Raw genomic sequence first — 14,236 nt, 5'->3', positions numbered from 1 at the left:
GCCAATCCTCCTTCCGAGAAGGATCCTGCTTGTATTTTACCCCCTGGTATAATCGTCTCTGCCACGGATTCTGATTTAGCTTCTGATATCGCGGCTGATCAGGGTGCAGCTCCCGGGAACGTCCCTGGGGACAAACTGTTTGTTCCCCTGCAATACCGGCTGAGGGTACTCAGGGAAAACCATGACTCCGCTCTATCTGGTCATCCTGGCATCTTGGGCACCAAACACCTCATTACCAGAAACTATTGGTGGCCTGGGTTGCCTAAAGATGTTAGGGCTTACGTCGCCGCTTGTGAGGTTTGCGCTAGGTCCAAAACCCCTAGGTCCCGACCTGCGGGCCTACTACGTTCCTTGCCCATTCCCCAGAGACCTTGGACCCATATCTCCATGGATTTTATCACCGATTTGCCTCCATCTCAGGGCAAGTCGGTGGTGTGGGTGGTAGTCGACCGCTTCAGCAAGATGTGCCACTTTGTGCCCCTTAAGAAGCTACCTAACGCCAAGACGTTAGCTTCTTTGTTTGTGAAACACATCCTGCGTCTCCATGGGGCCCCAGTCAATATCGTTTCTGACAGAGGGGTACAATTTGTTTCCTTATTTTGGAGAGCTTTTTGTAAAAAGTTGGAGATTGATCTGTCCTTCTCCTCCGCCTTCCATCCCGAAACTAATGGCCAAACGGAAAGGACCAACCAATCCCTGGAACAATATTTAAGGTGCTTCATCTCTGACTGTCAATTCGATTGGGTCTCATTCCTTCCCCTTGCTGAATTTTCCCTGAATAACCGGGTCAGTAACTCGTCAGGGGTCTCCCCGTTTTTCTGTAATTTCGGGTTTAACCCAAGGTTCTCCTCCGTCTCCCCTGGTTGTTCCAATAATCCTGAGGTAGAGGAGGTTCATCGGGAACTGTGCACTGTCTGGGCCCAGGTTCAGAAGAACCTAGAGGCGTCCCAGAGCGCACAAAAGATTCAGGCGGATAGTAGACGTTCTGCTAACCCCCGGTTTGTCGTCGGGGATTTGGTCTGGTTGTCGTCCAGGAACTTGCGCCTTAAGGTCCCGTCCAGGAAGTTTGCTCCCCGATTTATTGGACCTTATAAGATCATTGAAGTCCTCAACCCTGTATCCTTCCGTCTGGAGCTCCCCCCATCCTTTCGCATACATGACGTCTTCCATGCCTCCCTCCTTAAACGCTGCTCCCCGTCCTGGTCCCCCTCGAGGATACCTCCTGTTCCCGTTCTCACCCCTGAGGGGGTGGAATTCGAGGTGGCCAAGATTATGGACAGTAGGATGGTCCAGGGCTCCCTCCAGTACCTGGTCCATTGGAGAGGATACGGGCCGGAGGAGAGGACTTGGGTACCTGCCCGTGATGTTCACGCTGGGGTATTGATCAGGAGGTTCCACCTCCTCTTCCCCACTAAACCGGGTCCCCTTAGTAAGGGTCCGGTGGCCCCTCATAAAAGGGGGAGTACTGTTAGGGATCTGCCAGGTACTTCATCTAGCTATACTCCTGGGATTAATCAATCCACACCTGAGGCCAGACCTGTTCGACTGACACCATCTCCCACCAACCAGGGTGGCAGGCTCAGGAGTGGAAGAGCCTATCGCGGCCTGGTCTGTCGGAGTTAGCTCCGCCCCCTGCCCTTTATTACCTGCCCTGTGCTCTCCCTCAGTGCTTGTAATTCTTTTGGATTCCTGGCCCCACTGCTGCTTGCTCCAGCCTGCTTCTGCCGTGCTTCTGCCTTGCTGCAGTTCTGCTTGACCTGCTTTGCTTTGCCCCTGGCTTGCTTCTGTCTCCGTGCCCGCTCGGGTGTACTCACTTCGTCCTGGTCCTGACTGTTCGTTCGCCGCCCCGTTTCCTCGTGGCGTTCCGTGGCTACTGCCCCTTCCCTTGCGTGTTCCCTGTTTGTCTTCCTGTGCACTTAGCCAGCGTAGGGACCGCCGCCCAGTTGTACCTCGTCGCCTAGGGCGGGTCGTTGCAAGTAGGCAGGGACAGGGCGGTGGGTAGATTAGGGCTCACTTTCCCTTCACCTCCTTCCTGCCATTACAATAATGGTGTTCCTAGGACGGTTAGACTCCATCCAAAACTGAGCTTTTAGGATTTCTTGAGTTCTCATCTCCTATTGCACATGGGAGTCAAGCAGCATCTTTTTACTGACTGAAGGTACTTTTACACCGGTCAAGTTTGGCCGGTGCATTGAGTGCCGATCAACTAGACAGCTCGTTTGCTCCTTTCACAAAGAGCTAGTGGTTCAGTTACTCCGATCGCTCGTCCCCATACATTTGTATCATGTCGGCAGCACGTCTCCCTGTTTACACAGAGATGTGCTGCCGACAACGATCTTGGGCAATTATCGGGAACGAGCGTTCTATGAACGCTTGTTTGCCTGATAATTGGCCAGTGTGAAAGGGCCTTTAGTCTTTTTTTATCTCAATTAAATTAGATAATAAGCCTCAGAGTCTGGTGTACAATAAGTATTCTTCTTAATTCTATAAATCTTTCAGTCTATCATATCATTAGTTGTGCCATTTTTTTTACTTAAAGGAATCCTATTAATGTGCCATTTATTAAATGGGTTGTCCACTTAGGACAATCCCTACTTGTTAGAAGGGTCCCTTGACAATGAACAGATCACAAAGTGTCCCCTGCTGGAGGTCCCAAAATCAGTTGTTATCTATGGGCAAACCTGGCAGTAAGTGTTCAATTTCCTGCAGCGCCACCACAGGGGAAATTCAGCATTATACAGTGCTCATTCAAATCAATGAGTTGTCTGTGTAATGCAGAACAGGACAGGTCCTCCAGCAGGAGAAACGTTCTATGTAACCACTCTCCACTCCACTCTGGCCAAGAGATGAAGATCCTGAAAAGGTCCTCTATTAACTCAGATTTCCATAATAGAGCATATAAAACTGGGCTAGAAAACCCCTTTAAAGAGGCTCTGTCACCAGATTATAAGTGCCCTACCTCCTACATAATCTGATTGGCGCTGTAATGTAGATAACAGCAGTGGTTTTTTATTTTGAAAAACGATAATTTTTGAGCAAGTTATGAGCAATTTTAGATTAGTTTCTTAAAGACCAACTGGGCGTGTTTTTACTTTTGACCAAGTTGGTGTTGTAAAGAAGTGTATGAGGCCGACCAATCAGTGACCACTCAGTGTCATACACTTCTCATTGTTCCAGCCCAGCTTCTTTCACTGCACAATCACACTGTGCTGTGGATTATGCTGGGCTGGAACAATGAGAAGTGTATGACACTAATTGGTCACTGATTGGTCAGCCTCATACACTTCTTTACAACACCCACTTGGTCAAAAGTAAAAACACGCCCAGTTGGTCTTTAAGAAACTAATTAGCATAAATCTATAGCATAAATTGCTCATAACTTGCTCAAAAATGATTGTTTTTCAAAATAAAAACCACTGCTGTTATCTACATTACAGCGCCGATCAGACTATGTAGGAGATAGGACACTTATAATCTGGTGACAGAGCCTTTAAGTAATTTCATACCCCCAAAAAAAATTTGAATGTACACTACCGTTCAAAAGTTTGGGGTCACCCAGACAATTTAGTGTTTTCCATGAAAACTCACACTTATATTTATCAAATGAGTTGCAAACTGACTAGAAAATATAGTCAAGACATTGACAAGGTTAGAAATAACGATTTTTATTTCAAATAATAATTTTCTCCTTCAAACTTTGCTTTCGTCAAAGAATGCTCCATTTGCAGCAATTACAGCATTGCAGACCTTTGGCATTCTAGCTGTTAATTTGCTGAGGTAATAGGGAGAAATTTCACCCCATGCTTCCAGAAGCCCCTCCCACAAGTTGGATTGGCTTGATGGGCACTTCTTGCGTACCATACGGTCAAGCTTCTCCCACAACAGCTCTATGGGGTTGAGATCTGGTGACTACGCTGGCCACTCCATTACCCGATAGAATACCAGCTGCCTGCTTCTTCCCTAAATAGTTCTTGCATAATTTAGAGGTGCGCTTTGGGTCATTGTCCTGTTGTAGGATGAAATTGGCTCCAATCAAGCACTGTCCACAGGGTATGGCATGGCGTTGCAAAATGGAGTGATAGCCTTCCTTATTCAAAATCCCTTTTACCTTGTGCAAATCTCCCACTTTACCAGCACCAAAGCAACCCCAGACCATCACATTACCTCCACCATGCTTGACAGATGGCGTCAGGCACTCTTCCAGCATCTTTTCAGTTGTTCTGCGTCTCACAAATGTTCTTCCGTGTGATCCAAACACCCCAACCTTCGATTCGTCTGTCCATAACACTTTTTTCCAATCTTCCTCTGTCCAATGTCTGTGTGCTTTTGCCCATATTAATCTTTTCCTTTTATTAGCCAGTCTCAGCCATGGCTTTTTCTTTGCCACTCTGCCCTGAAGGCCAGCATCCCGGAGTCGCCTCTTCACTGTAGATGTTGACACTGGCATTTTGCGGGTACTATTTAATGAAGCTGCCAGTTGAGGACCTGTGAGGCGTCTATTTCTCAAACTAGAGACTCTGATGTACTTGTCTTGTTGCTCAGTTGTGCAGCGGGGCCTCCCACTTCTCTTTCTACTCTGGTTAGTGCCTGTGTGTGTTGTCCTCTGAAGGGAGTAGTACACACCGTTTTAGGAAATCTTCAGTTTCTTGGCAATTTCTTGCATGGAATAGCCTTCATTTCTAGGAACAAGAATAGACTGTTGAGTTTCACATGAAAGCTCTCTTTTCTAGCCATTTTGAGAGTTCAATCGAACCCACAAATGTAATGCTCCAGATTCTCAACTAGCTCAAAGGAAGGTCAGTTTTATAGCTCCTCTAAACAGCAAAACTGTTTACAGCGGTGCTAACATAATTGCACAAGTGTTTTCAAGTGTTTTCTAATCATCCATTAGCCTTCTAACACAGTTAGCAAACACAATGTAACATTAGAACACTGGAGTGATGGTTGCTGGAAATGGGCCTCTATACACCTATGTAGATATTGCATTAAAAACCAGACGTTTGCAGCTAGAATAGTCATTTAGCAAATTAACAATGTATAGAGTGTATTTCTGATTAATTTAATGTTATCTTCATTGAAAAAAAACTGTGCTTTTCTTGCAAAAATAAGGAAATTTCTAAGTGACCCTAAACATTTGAACGGTAGTGTAGGTTTGATGTTCCAAAGTGTACTGTAGAAATCTTGTAGATTTAGTCTTGTGTATTATAAAAATTAACATAATGGACTGGTAAACTAATGGAGAAGCATGTTGCTTATCTAATGGTAGTTGGAAAAATGATTCTATGTGAAAACTTTTGTGTTAAAAATCTGTGTTTCATTTCTTTCAGGTTTATTACAAACAACTGCAGATGAGTTCTGCTTCTACCATGGGATGAGGGACAGTGGACTATGCTTTCCAGACTTTCCAAGAAAACAAGTGCGAGGACCTGCATCAAACTACTTGGACCAAATGGAGGAGTATGACAAAGTGGAAGAGATCAGCAGGTTCATATAGTTAACATTTCTTTTATCTTAAAAAAAACCTGACAACTTCTGCGGTTTTGACAGTAAATTAACTTAGTCTGGCCTGATTTTCCACAGCTGTGCCCTCCAGATGTTTTGCTCATCTGCTGTTTATGTGATTGCCTGGGAACAAATGCCTTTTTAATAGTTTGGATGCTTGTCATGCTTTCTCAGTTGTTAGTAGAGTACTTCCGACCCTCAGCGCTCTCCCACTATTATGTTTATAGATTTTCTTTTGTAATTAAGTCTCAAATTAATTTAGCCCTTTCCTTCTAAATAAGAAAACAAAAAAAGTAAGCAATGACTTCTGCAACTACTTTCTTCAGGTTTTTGCCATGATGGTTTTACGTAGTATATTTGCCAATGCCATGACTGCTTCAAAGACATTAGTCAGATACATCATTAGTATATAAATGAACATTTGTGATTTCTGATTGTCTTTGAAAATGAGTAAATGCTTGATATATTTTAATATAGCAGAGACAATGCCAGATTAGGTTATACATGGGAGGTACTAAGTCTCTCTTTACACTTGCAAGGGTTCCGTTGGACTTTCCTGTATTTTTGATGGCAAAAATAATGCGGTTTGCAGCACGATTCCTACCATAAAAAATACCGGAACCCTGACAGATCCATTAAAGTCAATGAGATCCACCCGGATTTGGCAGGTACTCATTGTAAAGCGGAAGCGGCATGGCTATCATGGCTCTGTTATAAAACAGAAGCTATGACATTAGTTTGAACAGAGTCTAATTTTACTTCTACAAGTCAAATAATGCCTAATTATTTATTTAACTCTACTCATTTGACTGTAAGAACATATTTGTATATATTCTGTTTGATATGTATTAGTGGAGATGTTGTAATATAAGATTTTGTACATTTATTTACTTCCCATGTACCATAACAGTTGACATGTACCTGTATCTTGTAGAAAGCACAAGCATAACTGCTACTGCATTCAAGAGGTTATGAGAGGTCTGAGGCAACCGGTTGGAGCTATGCATTGCGGAGATGGATCACATCGACTCTTTATCCTTGAAAAGGAAGGTTATGTGAAGATTTTTACCCCAGAAGGAGATTTAATAAAGGAGCCTTTCCTGGACATACATAAATTGGTTCAAAGCGGAATTAAGGTCAGACATGATTTTAATACATTAATATTTAAACTTTTCCTTTATTATGCAATACATGCACTACCACACAAAGTGCTTGCCAGTTTCCAGATCTCACTGACAATCTTTTTCATATGGGGGCATACAGGTTATTTCAGTAAAATTCTGCATGAATCCCACAGAAAAAACCTGTATGTCTCTGTAAGATATCAGAGGTTTACTGCGGAGGTAAAGTAGAAACCCATAGAAGTCTATGGGTGCTGAACGGAGGTTGAACGGAGTTGTAACACAGCCATGTGCATTAGTGATACAGAGAGAACCTGAGCAAACACATAACATCATTTTTAACTCTCTCTGCATTAATGTAAGGAATGTAATAAATACCCCCTTAAACTTAGTTGCTGGTTGTCATACTAAGGCTTCGTTCACATCTGCGTTGGGGTCCCGTTCTGACGTTCCACCGGAGCTTTCCGTCAAAACAGGACCCTGAACAGGCACAAACTGAGGCAAACGGAAACCATGGGCACCGGATCCGTCACCATTTAAATCAATGGCGATGGAAACGGAAACCTCTGGTTTCCGTTTGTGTCTGTTCAGGGTCCCGTTCTGACGGAAAGCTCAGACGGAACGTCAGAACGGGACCCCAAAGCAGATGTAAATGAAGCCTTATAACCACAAAGATTGCAACCAAACACTTCAACTCTAGCAACTCTATAATTCCTTATTAGTTTTTCACTCCCTGTTGGGCTGTATCTAAACCATATATTGACCCCTACCATGAAAGTGAAATAGTAACCATAAAGTTTCTACAAGAACAATATGGCATCAACAAAATAAATTCCGAAAGCAATGAGAAGAAAAGTTGCTGAAATCCATCAGTCTTAGTTACAAAGCCATTCCCAGCTCTGTGGTGTTATAATACCACGGTAAAACCCATTTGCTCCCAATGGAGAAGATTTGGGACACTATCAAATATTCCTAGGAGTGGCTGGCCTGCCGGGGCTCAGCAACAACTCATTCAGGAATTCACAAAGTATCAGAACATCAAAAGAACTGCAGACCACTCAAGCCCCAGCTGAAGTCAGTGTTCATGATACAACTATAAAAAGACTGGCCGGAAATGGGACCTATGTCAGAAAAGGAAGATCAAAACCAATGCTTCAAGAGTAACATCGATGCCTGCTGTATCACAAATTAAACTTGAATGATCCTCAACCCTAAGTTATTTTCATGGACAGATGAGCCGATGACCTTTTTGTGCAACACAGGTCAGGTTATACCAACATTCAGACATGTCGGTGGTAGCGTGATGGAGTTGGAGTAACGGAATATGGACTGCACCAGAAAATTCATGCAGAGAGTTTTCGTCCATAAGGAGAAGCAGCATGTATCACGATGTAAAATGATTGATAGCAAATTAAAAGAAGCATTGGGATGGAATATTGTGACACCAGTTATTAAGTTTAAGGGGCAGTTATTTTTTTACTAGAGCGATATAGATGTTTGAACCAGTTGTTATCAATAAGGGGCAGTTTCACAATGGTGATGTCAGTGTGGGATAACTTTTTTTTAAATTAAATAAATGCAGTAATAATTTAAAAAGTTTGTTATATATTTACATATGTCTAATATTATATTTTGTTTAAAGATAAGAAACCATTCACTGTTACAAAAATACAATTATAGGAGGTATCTTTTCCTCTGTATTATGGCTGGGTTCACACAGAGATTTTTGCAGGCGGAAAATCTGCCTCAAAATTCCGTTTGGAATTTTGAGACAGATTTTGGTCTGCCTGCACGCCGATTTTCGCAGCGTTTTTCACCCGCGGCCATTGAGTGCCACGGGCAAAAAACGCCACGGAATAAACTTTTTCTGCCTCCCATTGATGTCAATGGGAGGTCAGAGGCGTAAACACTCGAAGATAGGGCATGTCCCTTCTTTTTCCCGCGAGACAGTTTTTCCGCTCGCGGGAAAAAAACGCCTCCGCCTCCCAATGCAATCCATGGGAGCCATTTTCCGCCATTTTTTGGCGCGTTTTCCGACGTGGTTTTTGCGTAAAAAAACTCATCAATAAATTCTGTGTGAACTCCCCCTATATCAGTTTTTATTGTGAAATACCCATTAGACATTAAAAAAACTGCAAAAGTTATGGAAATGTTTGAATACAACTGGATGATTAAATTCTGCATATAATGTTTATGTTTAATTTTTAGATTTGATAAAGCAGTGACAACCTCTCACTCTGCATCATAAAAATTTGTGCTTTTTACAGTTCGGGCTGTAGTATCTTTAGGAAAAATTCAATTAAGAATTGCAAGTCATGGATTTATTAACAGTATAATGCGTGATTATGCATTAAAAATTCCACTTTTAGGTGGAAACCATACTTTTTTCTTCTATGAAAATCTCATACAGGTGGAAATTTCAATTAAATAGACCAGAATTATTGAAATACTGGTAAATTACAATACCTTGAAATGTTTAGGACAAACAAATTGCCAGATTACTGAAAATTATGAGCCTCTGGACGTTTAGTGGTCCATAAATTTCCCAGATGCTTTGAATGACTGGATAGTGAACTGGCGCTTCCATCACTGATGAAATAATTCAGGATTATTTGCTTTTTTTTGTGCCCGAATTTAGATTTTCTGCTTGTCCAATGTTCTTTTGTGTCTAGTACTAGATTTTTAGGAGTTCTGGACAATATGGCCCTGGATTAATCATACTTTGACCATACTATAGAAGTGCTGTAGGCTGTGAAATGAAACATGTTCCTATAAAATCAAGGATTCCAAAAGGTTAAACTCACTTGCTGCCTTGTGGGAGAATCTGGTTACTCTGGAACTCAGCGAGGTGGTATTAGTTTTCTCATAGCCATTGACTTTAATGTCTGCCAAAATATTTCCACTTCACTATCTTATTCAAGTCACTCTATCTTAATGTGTATTTCAAGGATGTGATTATTTCACATAGCTCAATGCTATGTGGCACGTCTCTCTGCCAAACAGATTGAGTACATATGTTTTTCATTATGTGGTTTCAAGAATACAAGTAGAATAATTATTTCTTTTCCAGCAAGGTGCTATTTAGCAAGTGTTTAAATTTTTTGTAGAAATAACAGCAAACCACATTATACCAAATCATTCAGAATAATGGAACTATTTGACCTTTATTTACATCATATAAATTAACCTTTATGAGCATTAGGATGCAGGCACACGTGGCACATGTGCCTTGTATTTCCACAGCGTATTTTTACGCTGCAGAAATACAAGGTAAATACGCCACCTGCCGTTTTTCACGTCCGACGTGCATCCGTGCTCAGCGCTGCGGGATGCAATGTTACGCATCCCCCATAGTTGAGAGTCTATGGAGGGATGCGTGAAAAGATAGGACATGTCCTATTTTCCCACGGACCCTTCACACGGTCCGTTGAAACAACGGCTGTGTGAACGGCCACATTGAATAACATAGGTCGTGTGAATCAGGCCTTAGTCTGGTTTACAAATAATGTGTATACATGAATTAATATACTTTTATACTTCATCATTCACAGTAAGGCCTGATTTAGATGGACGTGTCCATTTTGCGTCCGCAAAACACAGACCGTATGTGATGCGTTTCAGTTCCGTGTGGCATCAGTGTGCTTTCCGTGTGGCATCAGTGTTTCTGTATAGTTTTTTTCTCATCATTTTTTTATCAATGATCATTTTCTCCACATTTTCTTTGCAGAAATCCGCAGCGTAATACAGTAGCAGCAGAGTGCATAACATATGAATAAATCTCATCCACACGTTGTCTAAAAAATGTGGCGAAAAAATGTTTAGAAATTGATCTGCGGTGCGCTTCGGAATCGCTGCTACTTTGTTGCGGGTTTTCCCCCAACAAGTAGCAAATGGTGTGATTTTTTTTGCATCAGAAAAGTTGTGATTCCGCCTCAAAAATCACAACTCAGAAGAAAAGAAAATCTTATACTTACCCTGTTCTCTATACTTCTCCGTCGAGGCCGGCCTCCTGGGATGATGTTTCATCCCAAGTGACTGCTGCAGGCAATCACAGTTCAGTGACATGGGATGAAACGTCATCCCATTAGGCCAGGTTGCACGGACATCAGAGGGACGCGTCACCATGACCATGGAGACCGGGTTAACCTGCTGTTTTCCGCAGTGGACATTCTGCCCAAAATATGTCACCACAATTTGGTGCGTTTCTTTTGTCTGAAATTTCCTACGGGGTCCACGGTGGACACGATGTGTACTTTTACGCAACGTATCCACCCTGTGTCAACATGGCATTACAGTCTTAGGGCAAGTTCAGACGTGGTGGAATTGCTGCAGACACTGTCCGCATCAATGCCGCACATAATCCGCGTTGCGGATTCCGTTGCGGATTTGGCTAAAAATGTAGGTAAAATGCTTCGGATTTGTCGTTGCGGATTCAGGTTCAGATCACACCCTGCTCTCTTTCAAACATTCTATCCCAGTCTGGGTATAGACCGCGACACACATAGGTCCAGCCTTGATCCCGTGTGTTGCGCTCACTATACCCTGCACTGGAGGTGTCCCACAATTCGGGACAGTTATGTACCTGAAAAACAAATAGACAGTGCATATTGAAGTTTGATTTGTACTTATGAATAATGTTCTATTTATCTTTGTTATAATGTTTACATACTGCAGATGCTGCTATTCAGACATCATACATACAAGTAAACTAGTGAAAACATGACATAAACATGTAAAGTTACTTACAAGGTTAACCCCTTAATGACCAGCCTATTTTAGACGTTAATGACCAAGCTATTTTTTAAGTTTTTCCATCGTCGCATTCCAAGAGCTATAACTTTTTTATTTTTGCGTCTACATAGCTGTATAAGGTCTTGTTTTTTGCGGGACAAGTTGTATTTTTTAATAGCACCATTTTGAGGTACATATTATTTATTGATTAACTTTTATTAACTTTTTTTGGGGGGATAGAAAAAAATCTGAAATTTCGCCACTCTTTTTTGCGTCTTAAATCTACGCCGTTTACCGTGTGATATAAATAACACAATAACTTTATTCAGCGGGTTGTTACGATTGCAACAATACCAAATTTGTATCGTTTTTGTATGTTTTACTACTTTTACACAGTAAAAACGCATTTTTTTCAAAATTATATGTTCTTGCGTCTCCATATTTGAAGAGTCGTAACATTTTTATTTTTTCGCCAATGCAGTTGTATGAGGGCTTTTTTTTTGCGGGACGACTTGTAGTTTTTATTGGTACCATTTTTGAGTAGATGCGACTTTTTGATCACTTTTTAATCAAATTTTTTTAAAGTCAGGATTCACGGAAAACAGCAATTTTTCCATCTTTTTTTATTACATTTTTTACGGCGTTCACCGTGCGGATTAAGTAATGTAATAGCTTTATAGTCGGGGTCGTTACGGATGCGGCGATACCAAATATGTGTAACTTTTTTACTTTATTTAGTTTTTTTAATAGTAAAGCAATTTGTAAGGGGAAAAAGTGGGTTTTTCATATTTTTTTCATATTTTTTTTAAATTAACTTTATGAAACTTTTTTTTAAACTTTTTTACTAGTCCCACTAGGGGACTTTAATATGCGATTCTGCGATCACTATTATAATACACTGCAATACTTCAGTATTGCCTCCGGCATGATCTAGCAGGCATTCGCTCCAGTCAGACCTGGGGGCCTTTATTAGGCCCTCTGCTGCCATCGGAGACACTGACACTCGGCGATCTTATCGTCGGGTATCGTTGGGAGAGAGGGAGCTCCCTCCCTCTCTCCAAAACCACTCAAATGCGGTGCTCGCTATTGAGCACCGCATCTGAGGGGTTAAACGGGTGAGATCGATACTAATATCGATCTCACCCGGCAGAGCAGGGACGCCCCCAGCCCTCAGCTGCCTCTGGCAGCTGAGAGCAGGGAGATTTGACAGCTCCCTGCTCTGTTTACTTATTCCGATGCCGCGACGTAAAAAGTCTATGGCATCGGAATAAGGCCGTTAGTGACCGACGTAAAAAGACTATGGGCCGGTCACTAACGGGTTAATAAGAGTGGACACTTCCATATCCATTCGCCTATATCTGGCCATGGTAATAGCTCTGTGTTCATGTAATAAGCCTGGAAGGCGAAAATGGAGGTTTTCTCTTCCTCATCAGAATGATGAAATATCCTGTTCCTGAAAGAAATCTGCAATGCAACACACAGCAAATCCACAACACATATTACATCTGCGGATTTCATTGCGTAATTTTGAAACTCCATTGAAGTCAATGGGGAAATTCCGCAACAAGTCCGCAACAAGTCCGCAAGAGACAGTGCATGATGTGGTCTGAAAATTCTGCACCGCAGCCTATGTTCCGCAGCGGAGTTTTCCGCAACGTCTGCACGAAGTTAACTAAAAAGGTTTTGAAACCAATGGACAAACTGTCTGCTGCGGATTTCCACTGCGGACTGTCCGCAGCGGAATTCCACAGCAATTCCGCCACATCTGAACGTGCCCTTAGTTGACCCCTTAAGGACGCAGCCTAGTTTGGGTCTTAAGGCTCAGAGCCCCTTTTTGAAATCTGACATATTTCACTTTATGTGGTAATAACGTCGGAATGCTTAAACCCATCCAAGCGATTCTGAGATTGTTTTCTCATGAGACATTGGGCTTTATGTTAGGGGTAAAATTTGGTCGAAAATTTAGAGAAAATTTAGAAAAAATTGAATTTTTCTGAATTTAAATGCATCTGCTTGTAAAACAGATGGTTATACCACCCAAAATAGTTACTAGTTCACATTTTCCATATGTCTACTTTAGATTGGCATCATTTTTTGAACATTCTTTTATTTTTCTTGGACGTTACAAGGCTTAGAACATAAACAGAAATTTCTCATATTTTTAAGAAAATTTCAAAAGCCTTTTTTTTAAGGTACCTGTTCAGTTCTGAAGTGGCTTTGAGGGGCCTATGTATTAGAAACCCCCATAAAACACCCCATTTTAGAAACTAGACCCCTCAAAGTATTCAAAACAGCATTTAGAAAGTTTATTTTAACCCTTCAGGCATTTCACATGAATTAAAGCAAAGTGGAGGTAAAATTAGCAAATTTCATTTTTTCTTGCTGAATTTCAATTTTAATAAAACATTTTCTGTAACACAGAAGGTTTTACCAGAGAAACACTACTAAATATGTATTCTCCAGATTCTGCAGTTTTCAGAAATGCCCCACATGTGGCTCTAGTGTGCTCGTGGACTAAAACACAAGCCCCAGAAGCAAAGAAGCACCTAATGCATTTTGAGGCCTCTTTTTTTATTAGAATATGTTTTAGGCAGCATGCCAAGTTTGAACAGGTGTTGAGGTGCCAAAACAGTAGGAATCCCCCAATAGTGACTCCATTTTGGAAACTACACCCCTCAAGGAATTCATTTATGGTTGTTGTTACCAATTTGACAACACAGTTTTTTCACAGCGCGTATTTGAATAGGGCTGTGAATTTAAAAAAAAATTTTTCTTTCCAATAAGATGTCGTTTTGGCTCAAAATTTCTTATTTTCACAAGGAATAAAATACCCAATTTTGTTGCCTGATTTGTCCTGAGTGTGGCAATACCCCATTTGTAGT

General features: G+C 41.6%; 1 protein-coding gene across 1 annotated transcript in view; it reads left to right on the top strand.

Moving 5' to 3' along the window:
• HHIP (hedgehog interacting protein) overlaps window positions 1-14,236 on the top strand; it is a 137,876-nt gene that overhangs the window by 22,777 nt on the left and 100,863 nt on the right. Inside the window, exons 3-4 of the mRNA XM_075849697.1 lie at window positions 5,328-5,484; window positions 6,437-6,638. Coding sequence (XP_075705812.1) covers window positions 5,328-5,484; window positions 6,437-6,638 — 359 coding nt within the window. The remainder of the gene's footprint in view (window positions 1-5,327; window positions 5,485-6,436; window positions 6,639-14,236) is intronic.

This window comes from Rhinoderma darwinii, chromosome 1 (genome assembly GCF_050947455.1).
Source record: "Rhinoderma darwinii isolate aRhiDar2 chromosome 1, aRhiDar2.hap1, whole genome shotgun sequence".
Taxonomy (NCBI): Eukaryota; Metazoa; Chordata; class Amphibia; order Anura; family Rhinodermatidae; genus Rhinoderma; species Rhinoderma darwinii.
This window is presented reverse-complemented; position numbering and strand designations above follow the sequence as displayed.